This window comes from Myotis yumanensis, unplaced genomic scaffold (genome assembly GCF_028538775.1).
Source record: "Myotis yumanensis isolate MYYU_CA2020_CCGP unplaced genomic scaffold, mMyoYum1.0.hap1 SCAF_3, whole genome shotgun sequence".
NCBI lineage: Eukaryota > Metazoa > Chordata > Mammalia > Chiroptera > Vespertilionidae > Myotis > Myotis yumanensis.
The window spans coordinates 119527270-119553195 of NW_027223754.1; the positions used below are offsets into that span (position 1 = coordinate 119527270).

The 25926-nt window shown below is 48.7% G+C and overlaps 2 protein-coding genes across 2 annotated transcripts in view; one reads left to right on the top strand and one right to left on the bottom strand.

The window, feature by feature from the left end:
• Nucleotides 1-11590, top strand: part of CACNA2D4 (calcium voltage-gated channel auxiliary subunit alpha2delta 4) — a 110150-nt gene extending 98560 nt beyond the window's left edge. Inside the window, exons 30-38 of the mRNA XM_070408754.1 lie at nt 4363-4433; nt 4818-4893; nt 5320-5372; nt 5648-5703; nt 6016-6036; nt 8470-8587; nt 10261-10373; nt 10671-10753; nt 11486-11590. Coding sequence (XP_070264855.1) covers nt 4363-4433; nt 4818-4893; nt 5320-5372; nt 5648-5703; nt 6016-6036; nt 8470-8587; nt 10261-10373; nt 10671-10753; nt 11486-11590 — 696 coding nt within the window. The remainder of the gene's footprint in view (nt 1-4362; nt 4434-4817; nt 4894-5319; nt 5373-5647; nt 5704-6015; nt 6037-8469; nt 8588-10260; nt 10374-10670; nt 10754-11485) is intronic.
• Nucleotides 11591-16391: 4801 nt separating this feature from the next.
• ADIPOR2 (adiponectin receptor 2) overlaps nt 16392-25926 on the bottom strand; it is a 61979-nt gene continuing 52444 nt past the window's right edge. Inside the window, exons 5-8 of the mRNA XM_070409483.1 lie at nt 24733-24919; nt 24095-24282; nt 21051-21244; nt 16392-19235 (exon numbers count right to left, since the gene is read on the bottom strand). Of these exons, the coding sequence (XP_070265584.1) occupies nt 19107-19235; nt 21051-21244; nt 24095-24282; nt 24733-24919 (698 nt within the window). The 3' untranslated portion in view covers nt 16392-19106. The remainder of the gene's footprint in view (nt 19236-21050; nt 21245-24094; nt 24283-24732; nt 24920-25926) is intronic.

Here is a 25926-nt window from a genome sequence, read left to right on the forward strand (position 1 = left end):
TAAGCACACCCAGGGGCCACCAAGGGCCACAAGCCTGGGCCCTCCCAACTCAACCCTCCCTCCTACCCCCTTTTATCCTTAGGCTTCACAGTGTGGTGGGAGAACCAGCAGCATCTGGGAGTTTGGTAGAAACACATGTTCCCAGGCCCCACTGCAGGCCAAGGGAATCCGCAGCTCTGGGGATGGCCCACCCTCTGTGCTGTTGCAAGCCCACCTGGTGACTCCGGTGTGTGGTGAAGCCTGAGGCCCGCTGCCTCGGCCTTCACGCCTGTTGCTGTGGATCTGGGTGTACTTCTGGGCTGGGCTCTGTGCCGAAAGGTCCAGGCCACTTCCTGTCCCTGCCAGGGTCCAGCAGGGGTCTGGGAGGGAAGCCTGTCACTGTACCAGGTGCAGGTTTCTTCCCAAAGTCCTCCCCAGCCCTTCCTCACGGGCCTCCTCCCCAGCAAACATCAGTGTAGACGCCCCAGGGCCCCCCTGTGCCTGCCAGAGGGAAGGGTGCTCGGCTCTCCTGGTCCTGGCCTTGTTCCAGCTCAAGGGTTAGATACTTGGCCCCATGGAGCCTCTCTTCCAGCTCAGGATTCCATCTTATAATAAAGACCCACAAAGGGCGGATCCCAGCCATCTATTTGGGGCCTAGAGAGAGAGAGCAGAGAGCAAGGGCATGGGAGTGACAACAGCTCTGTGTAACGTTTACAGTGGACCTGTCACCCTGGATCTGGGGACTCTGAGTCTTGCCATTTGCCTGTGGGTAGCACCCCCACACATGGGAGCTTCAGAATGGACCTCAAAGGGGCAGCAGAGCTATAGTCAGACACTCCATTGTGGTGTCTCCCTAAGGCTTAAGTCTCCCAGAAGCCATAGCACCTCCTCCCTCCCTGGCCACAGCCCTCAGAGCCAGTGTCTGCAAGGCCCTCTGACCAGGGCAACCCCTTCTGCCCTCACAGGGCCTCTGACAGGCCTGTCCTGGGCCTCGCTGTTTTCCTTGCTCCCTTCCTCCTTCCCTACCACATGGCAGGGCAGGCTTCAAGTCCCATTCTGCGGGTGCAGGGTGAAGTGGGCGCAGGAGAAACCTCGACTTCCCTGCTCTGCATGTGCTCCTGCACTTGCCTCTCCAGCCCCCCACTCCTCATCACCTGCCTCAGCATGTCTCTGGCTTCCCCAGGCTCAACCTTCTGGGGGCCAGGCACCCTCATTTGGGCAACTTGAGCGGGTCACCTGACCCGAGACAGCTGATGGCAGCAGAGCCCCCCAGGAGTGCAGAGCCCTGATCCCCACACTCTTCCCGGCCCACTGTGGGCCCAAGGCACCTGCCAAAAGACGGGGCAGCTCAGGGACTCAGGGGAGGCCATACAGTAGGAATGAAAGGATTGGTCCCCATGAGGAGCCGTGCACAGTGGCTTCACTCTGGTAATTCATGTTCTCCTCACATCCCTCAGAGGATGAACTTCCCATTTTTAGAGAAGAAGGAACTGAGGCTGTCCTAGGTGAGCAGGCCATATGACATTGCTCCATTCCAATACCAGAATGAATCTTTGCTTTAATTCACTCTCTGGTCCCCCTTCTCTCTGGGGACAGCAGACTCACACATGCATGCACATCAGCCCATGCCGAGGGGATGTTGCTGGCCAGGAGGATGCTCATCAGTTCTGGGTCCTTGGCTGCCACCTGCCCCATCTGCTTCCTGCTCCGGGCTCCTGGGTGTGCCTCACAGGACCTCACCTCACTCCCACCTCAGTACAGACTGGATACTCGGGAAGCCCCAGGCCCTTGGCTCAGCAGCCCAGTGGACGGCTGCTTGTGTGGGGGTATCCTCAGTGAAAGTGGAGCCTGCCCTGTGTCAGCACACCTCACCGGCAGGTAGGCCAGCTCCCCGAGCCCCTGCAGAGTGCCGTGGCTGTAAAGAAGCTATAGTCCCCCTGCCGTGCTGTGCTGGGTGCCCCCCCACCTTCAGTCTGAGGGTCCTAAACTGACAGGGTACCCAAAATGGAATGGTTGGCCTTGGCTTTGCTGATTTAGAAAATTCTATCAACTTACCTATTTGAGTCACTGATTCACTCTAAGTTCAAATGAAACTGTATCAGCTGGGAATTGCATTCTACTGTGAGGAATGGAGTCCCCACTACAGTGACTTAAGCAACTTAAACGCTTATTCTCTCATGTAAGGAGGAATGGCTGAAGGCAGCCCAGGCCTGGTGTGGTGGGTCACCAGGTGCCCCATCCTCAGCATCACCTGGATACAGGAGCTCCTGCCTACGTGTCCACTTTCCAGACAAGGGGGAGTGCAGCAGCCCTGGATGTGGTGCCCTTCTTGCAGAGTCATCTCCCTTTTAACAGATTCCTGGAAGTCCCACCAGGACTTTGCTCACATTTCATTGGCCAGCCCCAGACGCAGGGGAGTCTGGGAAATGTAGTCTTTTAGTTGAGGATATTACTCCCTACCAAAGAAGGGGAGGATGGTTAGTCTCTGCCAGAGTGGCATATCCTCCAAGTCAAGTTGCTTATTTACAGAGGAGGATACATTGGTTCCAGTGTCTAGTAGCTTGTCTTACTCTCATGGACCTCCCTTCTCAGAATCAAGTGTCTAAACAACAGGGTTTTGGGTAAATAAGCCTAGAATTACGAAGGAGAAGAGGAGCCTCAATCCCACCTCACTGCACTTTCCGGGGGAGCAGAAAACTCACACCAATGAAGGAAGATGCGAGGGAACAGACAGGGAAGGAAGGCACAGGCAGGATTGGAGGCCTCTCACCTCCCTGCTTGCCATCCTGTCCCTGGAATGCCCTCCGCTCCACGGTCTCCCCTGGCTGTCCGCTGCACTCTGCAGAGAAGCCTCTCAGGCCTCCCAGGCAGAGCACATGGGCCTTCCAGGCACAGAGAGAGCAGAGCTGACCCGCCTTCTCCGTTTCCCCTGTGAGCTTCTGTGGTGAGCCGGTCAGTGTCTCAGTCAGAGGAAGGAGGATTCATTCTGCTGGGAAAGTGAGAAACAGACTCCTGAGAGGAGGAGGAGAAGGAACGCTCCTTGGAGTGCGGCCTGGGGAAGGGTAGTCAAGGCAGGGAGGAGAGTCCTCGTGTCTCCTTGTCAGACTGGCCGCCACTTCCCCAGCACTTTCTGTGGGTGAGACACCTGGCAAGCATCATCCCCAATCTTCCTAACGGCCTGCCCATGGTCACACGGCAGGCAGGGGCAGAGCCAGGATTTGAATCAAAATCCAACCCCTCGGTCCCAGCGCTCTGCGCCCTGCTGAGGACCAGCAGCAGCAAAGGCAACGGGAGGGGTGCAACAATGAGGCTGGGGCAGGGGGCGGCACAGCAGGCGTGAAGGTGAGCTGACCTTGTTGGCTTGGAGGATGCCCAGCACACAGGTGCTCACCTCGTGTTGGTTGGTTGGGTGATGAAGGAGGGATGGCGAGAGGGGTGTCCTGTTTCAGGAAACAAAGAGAGTGACCAAACCCCAGCAGGGGCTGGGGACTGGGGAGCCCAGTTCCGAGGGCAAAGTGGCTTCGGAGAGGACACGGGTTTAGGTTAAGTAGCTATTCATGGAGTCGGGATGGTGAGTGACAGACCCACAGGAAACACTGATTAATTGGAAAAGAGGGGAGGGCGGGAGGGCGGGAAATCAAAGGCAGCTCCGGAGTTCTCAGACCTGGTTTAGCTGGTGATAAGGATGCCCTTCAACCTCTTGTGACCGTGACCCAAAGAAGCACATTTTGCATCTGACCCATCACACACACACACACACACACACACACGCAATCAAGTTTCACAAAACCCTGTTTAACCTGCTGCAGGTGATTCCCACTGATTTGTTCAAAGGAATTCTTTACCTTAAAAAATGTGATTGCGCCGTAGCCGGTTTGGCTCAGTGGATAGAGCGTCGGCCTGCGAACTGAAAGGTCCCAGGTTCGATTCCGGTCAAGGGCATGTACCTTGGTTACAGGCACATCCCCAGTGGGGAGTGTGCAGGAGGCAGCTGATCCATGTTTCTCTCTCATCGATGTTTCTAACTCTCTGTCCCTCTCCCTTCCTCTCTGTAAAAAATCAATAAAATATATTTTTTAAAAAATGTGATTGCAACCCCCAGATTAATTTCATAGATAATTAATAGATTACAACTTAGAGTTTTAAAAGCACTGAGATGAGACTATGGCGGGGGTGGGGGGGGGGAGGGGGGGCGCAGGAGTGCAAATTAAAGGGAGGGGGCGGTGTTATGGATCCCGCTGTGATTACGTTGAAGGGCATCTGCAGGGAAAACCCACATGGCAGCTAAAGTCTGGAGCTCAGAAATGAAAGTCCTCACCTCTCTCTCTCTCTCTCTCTCTCTCTCTCCCTCCCTCCCTTCCTCCATCCCTCCCTCCCTCCCAGATGGGAAGATTTCTAGGGGAGGTGGACGGTGCTCTCCTGACCCAGCTGCTCAGCATGGGGGTGTTCAGCCAGTAAGTGGGACCTGCTTCTCCCCCATCTGACAGAAAAGGCAGGATCTGATGCTAAATGGGCCAGACAGAGCCGATGGTCCTGACCTCAGAACCCATCGTGAGAGCCCCCACCTGCTCCAAAAGCAACCGTTCTGAAGCCCAGGACTTGAGAAGAGGCAGGGAGTAGCATAAGGAATGTGGGCCCCTAGAAGGAAAACCAAATTTACTATTTGTTTTCTTTAAAACAAAGTACAGAAAGGTAATTTGGGGCATGTCTCACTTCTGATCTGCCATCCTAACTCCTGAACTGTCAGGCATCTGGGTGAATGAAACTGCAGCGACTCCCTGGGGCAGAGCAGGGGCGGGCGGGGTCCGGACTCACCAGCTCCTGTCTCGGCCTTTCAGGGTGACCATGTACGACTACCAGGCCATGTGCAAACCCCCCAGTCACCACCACAGCGCCGCCCGGCCCCTGGTCAGCGTGAGTGTCACCCCAGACCTCCCCTCCGCCAGGTGGCAAGCCCTCTTGGTCCCTGGTCTCTCCAGCTTCAGGCATCTATCCCAGGGCCCCTCTTGACTCTGACCAAGAAGTCCTCCCTCACTTCTGCCTCACCCCCCCTGCCCCCCAGCCCTGCAGGGCTTGTCTGCGGGCCTCTGCGAGTAGTGTGGTCACACAGGCCATCAGGGACCCTGAAGCATCACCAAGAGGCTCATCAGGACGAGGCCCTGCCTGGCCTTCTTGATGGGCTTGTCGAACCCGCTGCCGGCCCTACACAGGAGTCTCTTGGATAACCAGCTTCCCAGGCTTCCCAGCTGGGAAAGAGCCGGTGGTGGCAGCAGGATGGGTGTTCCGAGGTGTGGTCTGTCCCCCAGCCCAGGGTTAACTGGTTGTCTCCCTTCTTCCCAGCCTATCTCAGCCCTCCTGACTGCAACCAGATGGCTGGTGAATGAGCTCTTGCTGTGAGTCGGGGTGGGTGGGGGGTGAGGTGGGGGGGCAGCTGGGGGACTTCATGCAGGTGTGTCTTCTGAGGGAGCCAGATGAGGGGGAAGGTCCGGGGAGGAACTGTCCTGTGTGTATGGGGCCTCCTCCCTGCTGCTGCCAGGGGCACCTTTCTGCTCATTTGGGGACCCTCAAGCAGGGAAGAGGATGTCCAGGAGAACAGGGCTGGGCCGGGGAGCAGCGGGGAGCGCCAGCGCCCCGGCCACTCAGTCGGATTTGGTGCCATGTCTGACAGATTCCTGCTGGAGTGGAGTGCCTGGGGCTCCCGGAGAGCCGGCCACGGGGCCCAGGGTGAGCACCTGTGACTGCCTGACCTTGTGTTTGCTACCAGTGCCATTTCAGTCAGCTAACTGGAAACCTCCCCCTCTGGGGGGTGACAGAGGGGAAGGGGCTCTGGGCAGCTCACTCTTCATATCTCATCCTGCTTGGCCCTCTCTCGTCACCTTCCCCTCCTGGCTCCCCACCTCTGTGTGACATCACACCATCTCTGGACACCACTGCTCCATGTGACATCACTCATCCCATGTGACATCACCACCTTGTGACATCCTGACCTCGTGTGACATTATGCCCACCCTGTGCTGGGCCTCATGTCCTGGGCAGCCAAAGCTGTCTTCCATCACTGTAAGTAGCACCCACCATGGAGCCGGGTGGGGGGAGCAGGAGGCAGCCTGGGGCTGCAAAGGGCCCCCTCAGCTCTCCCTTAAAGGAGTGCATTCATCCCGGGGCACCCCGACTCAGGATCTCCCCCAGTGTAAAGCCCCATGGCTTAGCCGGGGGTGCAGCCCAGACCTCATCCCACACAAGCACAGTCCGACCCGGGCGAGATGGGACCCAGCCGTCTCCTGGGGGAGGACATTGAGTTCCCAGAGGAAAGGGGGATATGGTCCAGTGGCTGCGGCCACATGCAGGTGAGCAGCCACCAGGTCACCCTGCGGCACGAAGAGTGCGGCCTCCGGCTCAGGGTTGCGGGGTGGCCGGCAGAGGCCTCATCTGATCACTGGGGCACTCCTGGGACAATGCAATTCCCAAAGGTCTGACCACAAATCAAAGCCATGTCCTGTCAGCCAGTTGGGACTCTGACCACATTCCCAGGAGGTTGAGGCTACCTGGTCTTTACCTGCAAAGGGACATGGACCGCTTTCACTCCCTGGGTGGCCCGGGCTCCTGTACCAGGCAACACTGTCGCACCTTAGCAGGTTTTGCTCCACCCCTGCTTGCTATAGAGCCTTTCCCTGGTGTTCTGCGACTTCTCCACCGTTGGGGCTGCACCCCTTCTTTTGCTTCCTGATGGAAAAACCACTCGCACTGCTGTCCCTGCCTGGCCTGCTTCACTCCCCCTCTGCCTGCTCTCACCACTGGCCTGCTGGTGTGACCGCCGACCCCCAGCTCACATGGCCAACCCCTGCCATGTTTCCAGACTCCTTTTGGAAATCACACCCGGCAGTCTTCACAGGACCGCCCGGGACATTCAGTCACGGGGTGTTTGTGACAGGAACCAGGAACCATGTGTCACCACCCATCTAGAAACAGGTCCCTCCTCCCGGCGGCTCGGGAACACAGGCGGGGCAGAGCGCCCCTCTGTCCTCTGCCAGCATCTGCGCCAACAAAGCTGAGCGTGAGCTCACTCATCCTGCTTGTCCAGAACTTCCCATCTCAGGCCGCTGTCCTGGGCTCCTTCCTCCCGCCCAGCAGGCCTGGCCCGGCCGGTCAGCCGTGTCCTCTGGGCTTGGAGTCCAAGGGCCTGGGCAGAGGGCAGCTGTGTGCCCTTGGGGAAGCCACTCGCCTATTGTTGTTGGCATGTGGCTCTTGTTATCCCCTGCGATGACCTACCACACAAGGTGGCTCAGCTGACAGGGGGGATAGGCCAGCCTGAGCCAGCCCCCTGGGTGTGAGGCCCATGCAACTGGGCCTGGAAGGAGAGGAGCGAGGCCCTGAGCCTCTGCAGGCTGCAGCCAGAGCACCCCCTCTTGAACCCCAGGGGCCGGAGCGCGGCGCTGCTCAGCAACACCCTTAGAGGTCAGTGTGGCCCTGGCTGACCCTCAGCAGGGCTTATGGGGACATTTCTGGGTCTGGGGGTTGAGGAGACCTGTAACTCCCTGTTGACCTTTGTGTGACCCTGCCATAGGTCATGTCTACACAATGGGGGAATGCGGCCTGTCCTGCCTATTTCACAGAGAGCTCTGAGAACAAAAGGAAAGGCGTGGAAAGTGGCGTGCAGAAAGAGGGGTACTGTAGCACTGAAACGACACTGCTATTTTGAACGAAAACAATGTCCCTCCGCCTGGGAGCTGGCCTTGTTTGCTTTTTGCTCACCTCAGGAGCGAGCATGGCTGTCCAGAGCAGGACGCCAGGGACCTACTCTCCCATGTGCTAAGTCCTTTCTGAATGACTCAAGTGCACCACAGACACACACTGAGGGCCCCTGCCCAGCCGTCCCCAGCCCCGCAGCCAGGCGCCAACCCTCACTGCTCTGCTCTCACCAGCAGCGGGGACGGAGGGCACACCTGGGGCTTGCCCAGGCCCTGCATCGCAGAGCGCCTCAGCTGGCTGAGGAGATGTCACCTGTCCATACTGAATTGGAAGGGTGGTGGGGTGAAGGGCTGAAGTCTCCCCGAGCCACCCCTGGGCACTCTGACCAGCTCTGCTTTCCTCTCAGACTCTGCACGTCAACACTGAAGGAGCCTTTGAGAAGGTGCTCTCCCCTTCCCAGCCCAGCTTACAGTAGGGAAGCAGGCTTCCACAGGCAGGAAGTGGCTTTCGCCAGGTCATGAGGCTAGTGTGTCAGTCACACACAACTGAACCCGAGGCACCCTGAGGCCCAGCCTGCTGCCCTGTCCACTGGGATCCACTCCACTGCGTTGATTCTGTTCCTTTGCCTTCCCCTTTTCTCCTGCCCTGCCCCTCCTTTGGGTGTTCTGAGAGCTTTCTGACAAAGGAGCCACCTGCAAATGGACTAGGGCCTGGAGGTGTTGAAGCTGAGATCCCTCCAGGCATGACTGAAGGCCCTTCCAATTCGATGATGCGCTTTCTCCCATCGCACCTGTCTCCCCACAGCCCACAAGCACAGGAAGCAGGACATGCTGCAGCCCTGCGACACGGAGTACCCCGTGTTTGTGCACCAGAGGGCCATCCAGGAGGCCAACGGGATCATCGATTGTGGGGCCTGCCAGAAGTAAGACCTGAGGCAGCTCTTTCTGACCCCCCGGCCTCGGGGCAGGGCTTGGTCACTCACAGGAAGGCGGGGGGGGGGGGGGGGGGGGGGGGGGCTGGGGGGGGCGCGTCTGTAAATGGGGAGGAAGGCGAGGGTGCTCTAAGTGAAAGGGCACGCTCCGGGGTCTTTGTTTCCCAGTCCCCTTAGTGAAGGAAACAGGCTGAGGCAGAAGGTGTGAGGGAGGAGGCCAGTTGGGGGCTAAGGAATGGTGGTCCCGAGGCCAGGTCCTTGTGAGCAAGTCACCTCCACGCCAGGCCCCAAAGCCATCCCAGACAGAAATGATCCCACAATTCAATGTCTAGCTCACTCACACTTGCATCAAAGCTCAGTGTCAGGGCCACACGAGCTGAACTCCATTGAGAGATCTTGGAAGGCAAGGGTAGATTTGAGGAAAGGACAAGCCAGCTCCCCCTTAGAAATCTGTCTGTGCAGAGAAAGGGGAAAGCATAAGGATGTTCTTAGGAGCGTGTGGGCCCAGTCTAGACTCAGCCTTCCCCCATGGAGAGTCCATTAGATCCAACTTGCTCTGCCAGCCTGGCCCAGGGAGGCCTGAATGAAAGTTCCCTCCTGCTGACCCCACCCCTGGCCTCAGGGGCCATGCTCCCTGGAACTTCTCTCCTGGCCCAGGAGGCTGAGATCCCTCCAGGATGTCCCCTTGGTCAGCCTTGCCATTCACCAAGGGCTTCCCAGGATGTCCTTGAGAGCCCCCAGACTTCTAGCGAATTCTTTCATAGTGTAGCGCCTCAGACTTCGGCGTCAGACAGTCAGGTTTCCATCTCTCACCCTTGTGTAATGCCAGTGGATTTTAACTTTACCACAGCGGTTCTCTTGGGACTATTGTTATTTGTGCACTTAGCTCAAAGGCTTGTTGTAAGGATGAAGTAAATGCTATGGTGCAAAGCCAAAACTTTAGGGTAGACAGACTTGAGTTTAAAAAGTGGCTCTGCTACTTCCTAGCTGTGTATCCTTGGGCAAGTTACTTAGCCAATTCTAGCCTCCATGTTCTCATCTACAAAAGGGAAATAATAACTTCATGTAGTGTGGTAAAGGTTATGTACGTGTGTGTGTGCGTGTGTGTGTGTACAAAACCCGGAGGAAATGGTCAGTAAGGGGCAGCTGTTATGTAATACACCAGGCCTTGTGCATAATAGGCTCTCCATAACCCTTTACTCCCTCCCTCTTCACAGGATTCCTGGGCAGTATGCAGGGGCACTGTGCCACCTCGTGGCCAAGGCTGAGCACTGCATCTTCCCCATATGGCCTGCCCCCACCACATTAAAGCAAGGAGAGCCACACATCCCTATTTGCTTGGTGCAGTCCTGATTTATACCTGTTGTTCTGCATATATTAATAATAACTTTAACTCTCATATATGTTCCATTTAAGACTTCCTCACCTTCTCCAATCTTCTAGGAAAGGAGCATTTGCAAAGGCTTGTGGGTAAAATAAACCAATAGGACTGAGTCAGTTGCCCAGGGCTGTTCTTATAGCTGCCCTGATCTGACCTGCCTCATGACTCCATTTCTTCCCCTGCCACCCTAACTCTACACTAGAAGTTTGGGGGTTTTCCCCCCTAGAAGCCCTATGTCAAGCCTTCCATGGATTCCAGGGCCCCGCCTCTCTCTTTGCTGCAGGATATTTGTGATGCAACAGATTCCCAATAGTAACCTTCTCCTCCTGGTGACAGACCCCACCTGTGACTGTAGCATCTTCCCACCAGTCCTTCAGGAGGCTACAGAAGTCAAATATATCCTTCTGATCTGCCAGGATGTGCGGAGTGAGAGAGGGGTGGCGGTGCAGGAGAGATTGAGGGGCATAGATTTTGAGGCTGAGGCCAGACTCCCTCACCACCACCATCCCAATCTCCCACACAGAGCATCATTATTGGTTCTCCAATCCTTCCCCCAGGCCCCTGGGTACTGCCTCCTGACCCTGGAAGCCACTTGTAAGGCAGTTGGTCCTATCAGGGGCAGGCTCTTCCAGAACTGAGTCTCCAGAATCAGCTCTTGTCATGAGGCGTTTGCCTTGACAGTGACTCCTGCACATAATGCCTCTATCAAGTGTGACAGAATGCGCTCCCAGAAGCTCCGCCGGCGACCGGATTCCTGTCATGCCTTCCACCCAGAGGTGGGCTGGAGGGGGTTCAGGGGTAGGGCTTGGACTTCATCCCCAAATCCTCAGCGCTGTGACTGTGGCTGTGCCTGCGCACGGAAGACATGAGTGCATCTGGACACAGGATGCAACTGCACGTGGAAACCTTCAGACACGTGCAGCAAATACTAAGTCAACCAGGATCCGAGGGGCCTTCTACAAATAGAGCCACACAGTTCCCAGGGTTTGGGCCCTCAGTGAATCAAAACACAGCATCCCCATATTGTCCTCATTGCTGCTGCACTTAGCTGCAAATGACCTAAGCAAACAGGAAATCATTATGTGCAAAACACTAATGGTGACCAACATGTATTGAGCACCCGCCCTGTGGCAGGCCCTGAGCTGGGTGCTTATACTCGGTATTGTCTTTGCTGGAAATGGCTGCCACAAATAAACCACATCAAAGATGCTCCCAGAGTCAATGGCTTCTCTGAAGTCATTCTAAGAGGATGACCCCACAGCTACTCCAAGAGGGGGCAAGCAGAGAATTCATGAGCCCAGTTCTGGGGCTGAGTGTACAGCCTCTACTTCCCCCTAAAAGGTAGGGGGTCTGAGAGAGGGGACAGTGCTTCCTCCACTTTCGGAAACCCCCCTCTTTCCCCAGGCTTTTGGATCCTATTAGTCCAGAGATCCCTGCCCTACTTCCTGCCTCCTCTGGCTGGTACGTCATCGTGAATGCTGCCCTTTCATCTCTGCTCTGCGTTCCAGGAGAATGCCCAGGACTGTGGCGGCACCTCGGAAACCTGCGCCTCGCTCCCCCTGCTCCTGCTGCCTCTGTGTGCCTGGCTGCTGCCACCCCAGCTGCTGCGGTGACACCCACCCAGTCTGACCTCTGTTTTGAAAGGTAGTCCTTCCAGAGACATTTTAAGCAGTCAGCAACTGACGGGGAACCCAGCTCACTACAGCTGGGTTATCACCCAGGTCAATGCTTATCTCAATGACCCTGCCTCCTGAAATTGCTGGGTGGAACCAGAAACCACTTCCCCAGGACCTTCCAGGGTGCCTGCAACCACCCAGGCCACCTCGAGGGGCATTCTCCCATCCTTCCTACCTCCTCTTCAGGAGCCTAGCATGAGCTCAACTTGGACCAAGACAAAAGGATTTCATTCCATCTATTCTCCAGAAGTCCAGACCCAGCCAAAAATAGGGTCAGCTGTTCTAATGAACCTGGCTGGTCTTCAGTAGAACCAAGGACTTAAAGATACTGCGAAAGAGAGGCAGAATGAGACCAACAATAGCAACAGCTGAAATGAGACAAGGGCAAGAACAATCCCCACAGGAAACATAGCTGCCTCAAAGTGAGATGCACGGTGGGGGCAGCTCAATTTCCTTCTGCTGCTCAAAAAATTCTAACTGAGAGAGAGAGAGAGAGAGAGAGAGAGAGAGAGAGAGAGAGAGAGAGAGAGAGAGAGAGAGAGAGAAAGAGAAGGGAAGGAAATAGTAATGGAAAAGACCCCAAATCCTTTTATCCAACATAGCTGCATGTGATGTCTGCAAACTATTGCTATTAAAAAAACTTCTAAAAACATCTTTGCAGTCCCACCAGTGTGGCTCAGTGGTTGAGTGTCAACCTATGAACCAGGAGGTCATGATTTGATTCCCAGTCTAGGCACATGCCTCGGTCGCAGGCTGATCCCCAGTAGGGGGTGTGCAGGAGGCAGCCAATCAATGATTCTCTCATCATTGATGTTTCTATCTCTCTCCCTCTCCCTTCCTCTCTGAAATCAATGAAAACATACATTTTAAAAAATCTTTGCAAAGCCCTGATGTAAAGGAACTTTTGCATCTAAGAAAAGCATGAGATGCCCAGCGGCCATGTTGGAAGATAATGGGGTTCAGCAGAGGCAGCAGGAGTGGCTGTAGTGGAACAAGGTCCCAAGGAAGAGCAGCCCTCACAGTGGCATGGGGAGAGTCTCCAGAGGGCTAGCTCCACACTCCCCAGGAGGTCCAGGCCCACTGATCTACAAAGAGACTACTTGGCTCTGTTCCTGGGGTTAGAACTTTGGGGAACATTTCAATTTGCCAGGCAGAGCCCACGGTAAGGGAGCTATGTTTGGGAATTCACTCTCCACATACACATTCCTCCAGTATCTTGAGGCCCTGGAATTCCTGCGGCCACCCTCTCAGACCTGGCTCCTAAGAGACAGCAATCTCCATTAAAAGCAGAACTGGGCGGGAATTCTGGAGTGACCTCATCTTTCCATTTAACCAACCTCCAATGAGGAGATCTAGCCACACCCCATAGTCATAGGCAACGACAGCGCACAGGGCCTTGGGGGGCCCTTCTCAGCCCTCCACTCTTCAAAGTACAAGTTTCCCACCAGTAATTGGCCCCCTTCTCTCTAAAGTAGGCCAACTCAAAAAAACACATTCATTATATTTGTAAAATGCCTTATGCTATCAATTATACAACGTTACTTTCATTACCACTTAAGTCTCACAACAATCCTGTGAGGTGAGCATTAACAGCCTGTTTACAGTTGAAGAAATCGAACCTCAGAGAAGATAAGGGATTCACTTAGCTAGTTTAAGTGGCAGAATAATGGTAGGAATAGCTAAGATTCATATGTACCAGATAAAAGCAGTTATTAACCCATTCAACCCTTGCAACATCCCTCTTAAGTAGGTACTAGTATTAACTCCACATCATAGACCAGGAAACTGAAACACAGAGTTGAAAACTGACTCCAAATTATTAGAATATTGTGAGGTTTGAATGCCATATTCGTAATAATGTGCCTAGCTACTATTACCTTGTTTCATGGAGGGACAGAGAAATTACAGTTTGGATGCCAGGGACAGTAGGTAAAGGTCACAGTTGCCTACCTGGTGCGGGTGGGTGAGAAGCAGCAGGGAGCCCTTTTTCCAACCCAGTGGCTAGCATGGCTCAGAGCTTCCCCATTACCATGTCGCAATGACCTCATTGTGATCAGCATGGCAGCATGAGCACTTCCTAGCCATGGGCCATGGCCACCCACATGCCTTTCTTCAACATTAGTCCTGGCCTCCAACAGCATCTGACCTCAACTACCGCCTCCCAGAAACAGACTGCCAGTCTCTCTATAGGAAAATTCAGTGTTGTCTTTTGAAAGGCTTATCTTCCCCACCCAACCAGAGACAACATTTTTAGGCAAATCTAACAACTATTTTAGCCATATAATTTTAAAACCAAGCTTAGGAAGTGCTGTGGCAGATCCTGGCCTCATTTTGTCCACTTAAACCCCATGCCGTGCCTGGCCTGCTGTGGACTTTAAGATCTGGAAATCTCTTTCAGAACCAATGATCAAAAGACCATTTCTGATCAACTAGTTTGCTCCTTACCTGGAAGAACAGAACATTCTCTTGAGTTTGCCTTTCTTCAGAGGTCAGAACTACTGTTCCTCTTTCTACTGTTAACAAAATCACTAAAGGACAGCAGGTGGCAACCTGGCTCAAGCTAAAGAGCCATCACCTTTATTTCAGAGGGACAAAGTTCAAACCAAAGTCATTTAATAAATGACAAGAGTCTGGGGTACAGAATCTTTTTTTTTTTTAAGATTTAACTTTTTGTGTGTGTTAACCCTCACCTGAGGATATTTTTCCATTGATTTTTTAGGGAGAGTTGGAAGAGAGAGGGAAAGACAAAGAAATATCGATGTGAGAGAAACACATCAATTGGTTGCCTCCTGCACATGCCCTGACCAGGGCCCAGGCCAGGGAGAAACCTGCAACCAAGGTACATGCCCTTGATCGGAATCGAACCCAGGGCCATTTGGCACACAGGCTGATGCTCTATCCACTGAGCCAAACCAGCTAGGGCTGGGGTACAGAATCTTGAAACCCTTTCCCTATAAATGCTGCACATCATTGGGGGACCCAGAATTCAAGGCTGCTGTGAGAGCCTCCTTCCTCAGTACAGAGATATATTAACTTCTAAATTCACTTAATAATTTTGTGTATTTTAATAGAAGTGCTTTCAGGTAAAATACTTCTATAGTCACTTAATGGTGCTAAGTGAAGTTTTGGTTCAGGAGAGCAAAGGAGTGGACATATCTTAGTCAGAAAAGTAAATATGGGGGAGTCACAGACCACAAAAGGGAGAAATTAGAGCAAGAGTTTGGCAGAAACGCCAGCCCATCACAATGGGAAATTAGAGAAATGTTGAAATGCGTGAGAGCACTTCACAGAAAGATGCAAAGGATGTTAGAAACCCCATTTTAACAGGTGAGAAAACAGGGCTGGGGAAATGACTTTTCACCTGTCACCTGGCAAATGGTAGAGCTGCACTCTGAACCTACAGCTGTTTCTAGGTCAGTGTAGCTAGCAGGGGTGGTGGGTGAGCAGTAATGAGAGGCTTTCGTGTTCATGTAGCTGGACCCCTGCTTCCTTGGGTCCCTGAGCCCCCTCCATGCCATCACAAGCAGAAGTTACAAGAGCCAGGCTGACTTTGTTTCACCAAATCAAATAGTTGAAAACAGGAAATGTTTGCACATTAGGATACAGGGAGTGGCAGTCCATAGTTCATGCCCATGAGAATACAGAATGTGCTATAACTGAAGCAAAATACTCAAGATGATATTATTTCTGGGGTAATTTTAAAGCAACAACGCCCAAAGGTTTCTCTAGACTACCCAGAGCCCTAGCAATCTATAGTCAAAATTCAAACTTGCCCTTATCTATTTGCTTTACAATATCCAGAGGATATTGAGGAGTATATACTAGTAGACAGCTTGGAAAAGGCTAGGAAAAAATGAAGTGAATTATTTGTAGGCTTCACCTTGTTTTTCAAGAGCAGAATGCAATCCAGTGTTCTCTATGCAGATAATATGGAAAACCTTTAACATTTATCTATACCTTAAAATGAAAACTCAGAGTGGACATATTATCCCAATACTGGAAATTCTCCTGCAAAACTAAATTTACCTAAGACAAAAGTTAAAAGTCTTCTTTAGTTACATACTAGTAAAAGGGTTAAAAATCCTCAAAACTTTTAAATCAATATACATAAAACTGTCTATCTGAATTTTCTTCTTAAAGAACACCAGCAGTCAGCCTTAGCTTTTCTGATTTAGTTTTTGCACCGATGTAATGTAAGCTGATCAGTTCAGAGGGTTGTAGTTGGGTTATGTGACATAGCAAGAGTCCTTTGCATAACGTGTTCATTCTATATTAGTTTCATAAACTTTAATAATTAAGGAGTTAGCCCTCTCCTCTATTCTAAACCTGGTCAAAGGTCAGAGTTCAATTCCCGGTCAGGACACATGCCCAGGTTGCAGGCTCAATCCCCTGTAGGGGACATGCAAGAGGCAGCCGATGGATGATTCTCTCATCATTGATGTTTCTCTTTCTCTCTCTCTCTCTCTCTCTCTCTCTCTCTCTCTTCTCTCTCTCTCTCTTCCCCCCCCCCCCCCTTCCTCTCTCTGCAATCAATAAAAACCTATTTTAAAAAATAAAATAAACTTGGTCAGAAAGGTTGAGAAGTGAGCTGGGTATGCGAACTTTGGTTTGTGAATTCAGATTAGAAAGTTTCTGAAAATTCCTTAAGCTTCAGTGTCGAAATTAACACTTCAAGTCAGAAATGCCAAAAGCTCTGGGGTGGTAAGCTGAGACAGTGAAAAAAAATACACAACCAAAGTTCATTTTCCACTTGGTTCCTTTTATTAGAAGTTGAGTATACAGCAAATAGGGAAATCCCATGGTGAATGAACCATCGCACAGATGCCTTTCTGAAACCCCAAACTCCTATGATCCCCAAAACATGTGCTTTGTGGCTTCAGCAATTTTTAAAGGGTAAGGAAAAAATACTGAAAAAGGCCACTATTTAATGGTGATAGTATGAAGCTGTAGAGGTCCTAATCAGCCTAGGGCCAAAAAAGAAAATTAAAAATCTGCACAGAGCAAGCAAGCCTCAGACTGCTGAGAGTAAGGCATTCAGGCGCCAACCTGGTGAGAGTTCTCAGCGAGCACTGTAAGACCAAGTGCAGTGAGGCTGTTGGTAGTCAGGTGCACAGACACACACTTATAAATGGGCACGCACACACCCACACACACCCTAAGGGGAGATTTTACTGGATTATACATCATTGATGTTAAATTTCATGTTTGCTAAGGGTTTGTGCTATGTTGAACCAGATTGGGCTCCTCTTTGGGGTGTGGGGTGACTGGGCCCAGAGACAGCTACCTCTGTTGGTGTTGTTTCAAGGCTGCATCTTGCACCCCGCACCTCAAAGAGCATGACCGAAGAGCAAGTCTGGCTTCTGATATGTGCTGTTGCTTCCACGGAGCTAAGTGAGCTTCCTTCCACATGGCACTGCCCTGCTGGACTGTCCCCTCAGAGGGAGTAATACTGCTCTTTATTCTGTCAGGCACTGAACTGGTTCACCCACTGAGTCTTTTGCTGGGTCCACCTAGCAACCAGGGTAGTGACCTTATCCAGAACCAAAATACTATTAAGTTCCTTCCAAGTTCTACAATGGATTCTTTCTTCCTGGATCCCAGCTTTTGCTGGAGATTGGAAGGGAGAGAGGAGAAAAAGAACCGAGAAAACCCCACACGGAATAAATAGGAGACCCTTCCCACATTTGCAAACACCCGGTGGAGGATGCCAGCCCCCATGCTTAGGGCCTCAGTATTTATTTTAATGCACACAATCCCAGGATGTAACGATCATCTGCAGCCTTGGATGACAGTAAGTAACCTAAGATTCTAGTGCTATCTGGGTGGTTTGCCTATGAGCCATGTGAGGATTATATGAACCAGAGCCTTCCCCCAACACTCTCCCTGATGCCATAACAGGGTAACCTTGAAGACATAAGTAATTTTTTTTTTTTACACGTCTGGCAACTCTTCAAAGATACAGCTTTCAAGATTCTCCCAGACTCTCAATTGCAATAACATACAATTTCCTTTTAAAACTTCCCACCACACTATCCCTTAAAATTGGGATTCAGAGACTGCTGCTATTCCATGGTGGGTATTAGACCCTGCTTACAAGAGTTCTAGTGGCTTTTTTGTTCAAGGAGGGCAGATATGTCTGCCACACCGAGGTTCACCAAGACAGTTACCAGGGGACACTCGTCTTTCCTAATCCTAAGGAAGCGGTCTCCCAACCTTGGTAAAGGAGCTCAAGAGGCACCTGGACAAGGCAGACTCTCTTGATTGGCTCCATGCCACGAATGATGATGCTGGGAAAAGGTCAATTTTTATTTCCAAGAGGAGGAAGGGTAGTTGGGGCAGGGATTTTATCAGAGGGACATTTCCAGGATATTCTAAAAGCTCTATAACAAGGATATGGAAAACTGTCACATCCCTGCAATCAGATGAAAATCACCCCAAAATGAACAGGATGCCAGGAAGCACCCAGACCAGCCCTGTGCTAACATTTCCAGAGCTCCTAGTCTCCTCTACCCTCCTGCAAGCATAACTGACTTTCTGCAGCAGTTGGCTCTGCTCCTTAGAAAGGATCATCAGCATAAAAAAGAAGTGGGTCTCTCAAAGGACACCTGAACTAGAGCTTTTAACTAACATCCTGTCAGCCATTCACTTGCTGCTTCCTTAGAAAACAAATACAACCTCCCTCTCCCTCAGGACTCCCCAAGGCTCTCAGGCATGAGAGTGGCAATGTGATAACTGGGCAGGGGCTGTGCTCTCTGCCCCACCAGGGTCCCGGGTATGACAGCCTTCAGAAGGCAGCATGGTGCACCAAGGCATTATACATTCTGGGGCTATCACCTGATCCTCCTCCGGTCACTTTGTGCAAAATTGAAACAGTGTGTGGTACTTGCATGTTTCATTCTATACAAAAATTCTCCCTCCCCTACCCCTATGTTTTAAACATTTATATAAATTCTTATTTAAACAGTAAGTTAGAAATCTTATTTACATTAACTTGTTTGTTCTCCTGAAAGAGCATCTAAAATCACATTCCCACCCCTTGACAGGATATAAATGTCCACCTAAATTGGTTTGAATTACTGTTTTAAGGAGAGAGAAAGGGAGAGAATGAACTGCCAGCTAAACTGTTTCCCCATCAAATAAATATGATATGGATCAGAAGCCAGTTTGCCAAGGGTCTTGCAGAGCCCTCAATCAGTACATCCCAACAATACATCAGGGTTTGGACCATTTCTCCTTTTCCCCAAATTGATGCACTCCATCCTTTGAGGTATGATTTATTTTTGTTTTTCTCTTCTCAGTCATGTGCCACATGGAGCCTCTGGTGTGTCACCAAGCGCACGAAGCTGTCAAAGTTTTGGGGCTCCTCTGGTACTGGCATCAATGGCCAGGAAGGGAAAAGCCTGCAGGTGCAGCAGGCCCTGGTTCAGGGTCCCAGCCCTGGTTACTGCAGGTGTCACAGTGCATCCTCTTCACTGCAGCCTCCGCCGATCATGAAGCGGAACTCCTGGAGGTTTGAGACTCCATGGAAGTGAACAAAAGCGCCAGCAACCACAAAGATGTGGAAGAGCTGATGAGAGTGAAACTGGAGGCAAAAAAGAGAGAGGGGGGTGGAGAAACCCATGCATTATTAAAAGTCTGCTAATGATTCTTAAGATCACTTATGCTGAGCAGAGGGCAAGGAATGGGTGCGACAGAGCTCAAATTCGAGATGCCCAGGGATGTTGGGATACACATTAGGCATATCATATTCTGCTAAACTGAAGGCCAGCTGTCCCCACAGAAATCAAGGTGCTGCTGCTAAGTTCTAGACATGAAACTCTGCACACTTAACAGGGGAGTATCTGGTGAACTCAGGGGCAAATGATGGGCAAAGACAGACCACAAAGGCCCCAAGAACCCCCTAATGCCTAGCAGTGGGCTCTGCATAGACAGAAGGGCATCTTCCTCATTGTTGATGGATATTTTTATAATGGACTAAAGCACTTGAGCTCTGGTCATTCAAATGTTACAAAAATGCTCTCTGTTAGAAAAACTAAAGGGATTTCCAGGATTGGGTACAAGGTCAAAACATATGGTGGCTAGAGTTTTCCAGCTTGAAGACTCTGGAATTACATGAATAACATACTATATCGAAAAGACTAGGAAAGCAGGGCCTTTTATTTCCTTCTCAAGTCAGAAGCTGGTCTACAAACATGTGATATTATTTCTGATTTAACCTGTTCTGTTGAATGCTCAAAAGGGATTATCAAATGTTCAGTGCACCAAAAATTACTTCAAAATTACACTATCCTCTCATTATAGTCTCAAAATTAAAAAGTACAGCAGAAAAAAAAAAACACAAAGAAAAAGTACAGCAGCAAAACAGTATTTATCAAGGGAAAGACACTGCTTTTAGAGTGTAAAGTAGATTTTTAAGTCACATCCATAGAGATTGTTTCCTAGGAAACCAAAGGGGACTCATTCTTCCCCAAAAGAAGGAAAGGGGGAAATCCCTATCAATGCCAAAATTATGAGGAGGCAATCTCAGAGAGATAAACTGGCTAATCTGAAGGTCAAAAGATTGCCTAAATTAGCATTATCTTCATTTTACAGATAGCTAAACTAAACTTTAAAGAGACTAGATGATCAACTTAGTCTAAAAAATTGACAGGTTAAGGAAAAGAATCCCAAAGGTCAGACTTCATATCAAACAACACTCTACTTCTGTACTGTTGAAAACATTTCAGGCCATCTTCTGTTTTAAAATTTTCCATCTATTGGTCTTTTATATTTTATTTGCCCTTCCTCTTTCCTCCATTAACTGCAATCTAGTTATCTCTATCTCCTGTTCCAACCAAATGTATATATATTCAATCTCTCATTACAAATCACTAAATTGGTGATCAAAGATGACCTAGGCAAAAATCTGGTCCATCATCCTCGTTTCATAAATGAGGAAGCTGCGACGAAGAACGACTAAAGGACTTGCCAGTACAGTGCAGTATACAGGAGCTCACACTCTGTTTTTAGGCTAGCCTGATTCCAATTCTACCCCTACCACTGAATAGCCAGGCACACTGGACAAGTTACTGAGCTCTCTAAACCTCATTTCCTAATCTTCAAAATGAAAACATTAGTAACAGTTGTTATACCTGATAGGACTAATATGTTAAATGAGGTCATCCATGTGAAGTGCTCACTCAGTCGTGTGCCAGGCATCCAGTAAGTACTCAATAAATACAGCTATTATTGTACTTATCATCCAGAGAAACATAACTGATGAGGGGGAGTTAGGCTTAGAGTACAGATCTGTTGGTTTTGAGTCTAAAACGTTTTCATTTATTTCACTTCCCAGTCTGCCAATAACCCACTAAGAGATAAGTATGTATACACAATAGCCACCTCTGATCACACTTACCCAGATGTCACACTTGCCAGGAAAGAAGCGTTCGGGAATGCGGGCAGCATACAGGGCAGCCCCCGTGATATAGAGACTGGCCATCAGCATCAACCAGCCGATCTGTCCTATGGTGGCAGCCTTCAGGAACCCCTCCGAGATGATATAGTGCAAGGCAGGAATGATTCCACTCAGGCCAAGTCCCAAAAACACTCCTAGAAATCACAAGAAAAAGGCAAAAATGCAGAAGAGAAATAAGGAACAAAAAATAAATATTATAAATTGAATACTTCAAAGTAGAATGCAACATTAGCTTCTTGTTTGAACAGAAGAAGAAGGTACTTCAAACTCGGATACTGCCACACGAGACGACACAGCTATGTTCTAAAAGACAGATCTATTTACAGATGCAAGGAGCCTCCTGCTGAAAGAGGCTTAGCTTAAGGACTCAGCAGTCCTCAAAGCACATTGCAAAGTGTTTTAGAAATAGACAGCTCTAGGAGTTGGTTTAAAATTCCCTAAATTCTGCCTCTTTATAGACACAGGTTGCAATACAAAGCAATTTTACATATTTTATCTTCACTTTAAAGCAACAGATATTCCTGAGATGGAAAGGGGAGGGGATGAGAGAGTAGAGGTGGAGGCGAGAAAAGAAAAGGCAATTATTGGTTCTGATGAATCCCCTAAGTATTTTTGGAAACCACACTAGAACTACACTCAGCTAGAGGTTCATCCCTCCAAGCCTAAGCCATGTGTTCATTTCCAAGATAGAGAGAGAGAGACAGAGACAGAGACACAGATGCTTCTGAAAGTTCTCAAGCCCAAAAGCACCAATCAGGTACAGAAGTCTACCGAAGTATCAGAACACTCCACCACGCCCCAATGCCTTCAAAATCATCTACAGCAGTGTTTTTCAAACTTCTGGATATGACCAACTAAGTTGAGTCTGGATCAGAATTTTTTTAAATGAACTAGGCTAAAATAACAAATATCAGACTGGGTCACAAGTGGAAAGTTAAAAGCTAGTTTATAAAAGTTTTGTAACTATTGTTTCTGTCAGTGTGTGTGTGTGTGTGTGTGTGTGTGTGTGTGTGTGTGTTCAGGGTTGTAAGAGAAAATGTCATGATCAAAAAAGTTTGAAGGAAACTGTTGTAAAACCACTTTGAAATCTGTGCGTCAACCAAGCACTACACGAATACTCCATACAAGAGTAGTAATTGTTTTACATTTTTGACACAAAGACTTAAGAATGAACCTTATAAAACAAATCATTTGGTAAGCTTTCTCAAAAGAAAGGGGCATACTGCTTGCTTAGGACATTACTATATAAGCTACTGGTATACAACAGTAGATGTAAGTACAATGCCTATTCCTACATAAAATGGACATCAACAGAGAAGAGGAAATGACAATGCTCATCTCAGAACAGAAATCAAGTAGGCCTAAATAAAAACTACTTCCTACCTCCTCTCCTCACTAAAAAAAAACAAACACCATGACCTTCTTTCACTTGTTCTTTGCCTCTACATGCTAAGCAAAGGCTGCCAATGGTCATGCCTGTCATTGTCTCAGTCAAAGGTCAGGAACTTGGTTCTTCTAATGTGTATAATAAGCAGGATGTACAGCTCTACTCAGCAAAGACATTCGTATTTTCTGTGCTCCCAAGCAGGCTTAACACCACAGTCAAGTACTACAGAAAGCCAACCCTGACCACTGCTCATTTGCTCACATAAACACTTAAAGAAGGAATAGGGTAGAGTGTTATAACATAAAGTTAATTTTAACTCCTAACCTTCTAGGTAACTGCAGATAAACCATGGCTTAAATGTTAATACCAAACAGTTGTTTTCTTTCAAAAAAATGTTTTAAAGGTTGAAAGGAAAAATACTTTTTCTTTTTCTTTTTTTAAATCCTCACCTGAGGATATTTTTCCATTGATTTTTAGAGAGAATGGAAGAGAGAGGGAAAGACACAGAGAAATATCTATGTGAGAGAAACACATAGATTGGTTGCCTCTTGCATGCTCCCCGACGAGAGCCCGGGCCAAGGAAGAGCCTGCAACCAAGGTACGTGCCCTTGACCAGAATCGAACCCAGGACCATTTGGTTCACAGGCCAATGCTCTAACCACTGAACAAACCGGCTAGGGCGGAAAAATACTCCTTTTAATACTTCTTGTTCATTCTCAGTGGGCAGTGGGTTTGATACTGGGAAGAGAAAATTCAAGACACAGTCTTGGCTATAAGGAGTTTCCAGTCCAGTGGGAGATAAAAACCTATCTCAGTTAACCTGTAACTTCTGTACGTCCTTGGTTGAGCCCTCCTCAGGAGAGGAGGGCTCAACCAAGGTACTCAAAGACTTCTGGCTTTCCATATGATCTCCAGCTCAACAGATATTACCCTAAAAATAAAAAGCCTCTTTAGCCGTAACCGGTTTGGCTCAGTGGATAGAGCATCAGCCTACGGACTGAAAGGTCCCAGGTTCGATTCCGGTCAAGGGCATGTACCTTGGTTGTGGGCACATCCCCAGTAGGGGGTGTGCAGGAGGCAGCTGATCAATGTTTCTCTCTCATCGATGTTTCTAACTCTCTATCCCTCTCCCTTCCTCTCTGTAAAAAATCAATAAAAAAATATATTTTAAAAAAAAAAGCCTCTTTATCTCTATATCAGAAGAGATGTATGATGCCTACAGTAATATATATAATACAATCAGTAGGCAGATTACATATTTTAAAATAAATATAAATAACAAAAATGATAACTACAAAAAGTACACTTCATACTGAGAGTAAGAGGAATTGTTTATTTTAAAAAAGTTACAGAGCCCCTGTCTTATCGACAGCATATGGCCATAAACTCAAGTAAACTACACTGCCCCAAGTACATCAGCTCACATAGCTAACCACTGTTCCTCAGCTCTAATGTAGACTACATTAAAAGCCCCTCAAACAGGAACTATGATTTATTCATCACAAGTACATAGCACAATGCTTTGACAATGGTAAGCCTTTAGTAAGTGGCTGACAAATAAGTAACTGTTCAATGTAAAACCTCCACATGCTCTTACCTGCTCGTACTCCTCGATACTGGGGGGTGGCAAACATGTCCCACTGGGAGACTATAATGGCTGCGATGCCCAGCACACAGATGATAATCAAGTAGATGAAGCAAGGTTGTGGGTTACAGTAGAACGAATAATAAAGCCAAGGAACAAAACTTCCCATAATCAGAAGAGCAATACCAGAGTAATCCAGTCTAGAATAGGAAAAGAAATGCATTTAATGTTAAAAATCACTGCTTACTGATGTTCACATTCATCCCCCATGACATGAGCTAGCAATGACAGCTAAGAGGCATACTGGAGTGCTTGCTTTAATATTTTTTAAAGTTCCTATGAGGTGGTATTAAGAATTCTGCCAGCTCTGCTAGATGTTTTTCACTAACCCACTGACTCTAAACCAGGGGTCCTCAAACTTTTTAAACAGGGGGCCAGTTCACTGTCCCTCAGACCGCTGGAGGGCTGGACTATAGTTTTAAAAAAAACTATGAACAAATTCCTATGCACACTGCACATATCTTATTTTGAAGTAAAAAAATAAAACAGGAACAAATACAATATTTGTATTTGCATGTGGCCCGTGGGCGGTAGTTTGAGGACCCCTACTCTAAACCATTGATCAAAATATGGACTTCACAGATACTTACTTAGAGAAGAGTCGGGAGACCCCTTCTGAGTGGCAGTAGACTGTGTGGAAGAGCCATGAAAAAGAAAGGCAGAGAATGGCCCCCAAGAAGAATAACCCAAAGACCACCTTTTCTTGCAGAGGGGCCACAAAGAAGATGTTTGGGCGAAACATATAAAAGATCCCCAGGCACAGGAAGAATACACAACCTAGGAAAAGAGTGCAGGGGAGAGAGAAAAGATTATCCTTTTGAAGACAAAAAATTATATGCTAATTATGTTTTCAAACCTTCACAATCACAATGATATCTGGATCGAAAGTTCCATAAGAAAAATGTTCTAAATAACTGAAGCCTAACCAAAATTTTGGCTACTTCAAACATTATTGGCATCATATACTTCTCAGCTTCATAAACTGAGTATACAAAATATTATCACTTATTTGTCTAAGAGCATAATCAAAAAATAAACCACACCATCCTGCTACTCTTTAGAAGACTACATCAGTCTACTTCTACCTCTAGATTTAGTATGAAATTCCATTTATACCATTTCGGGCACATTATGCTATTATCCAGCTTTCAAAGGTCCACTTTGCGTTTGCTTTGCAATAAATTCCAATACCTCCAAACCCTATCAAGAAATACAGCTTTCCTCCACCAATAGTTGTCAAGGAACACTATGCTTCTCTGGTCCTCTCCAATTGGTCCAATAGATTCAAGAATTAAGGACAGTAAATGCCTATTCAAGCTGTTTCATAACCAATTTTTGAATTGTTCTTCATCGTAAGATGTCATGTTCTTCCTGCTTAAGGAAGGGCCACTTAACAAAAGGAAGGCACAGATATTAAGAATTTAAACATTTGCTAAGTAATTCACTTTGATCCATTTAATAAAACATTTACCCTGGAGTTATAGACATCAGTAATGAACTTGATTTCATACTCTGTTCTATTCTCACTATACTAGCAAGGTAGGAACATGGGGACACAGTAGAAATAAAATGTGACAAGAAATGCAAGTCAAATGGGGAAAGGCCAGAAACTATTTAGTATATAATAGTTCCCCCATGTCTAGTTCTCTTTCCATGGTTCAGTTACCCATGGTCAACAGTGGTCTGAAACTATTAAATAAAAAATTCCAAAAGTAAACAATCCGTGTTTTGAATTGCACACCACTCTGAGTAGTGTGATGAAATCTCAAGCTATCCCGCCCCAG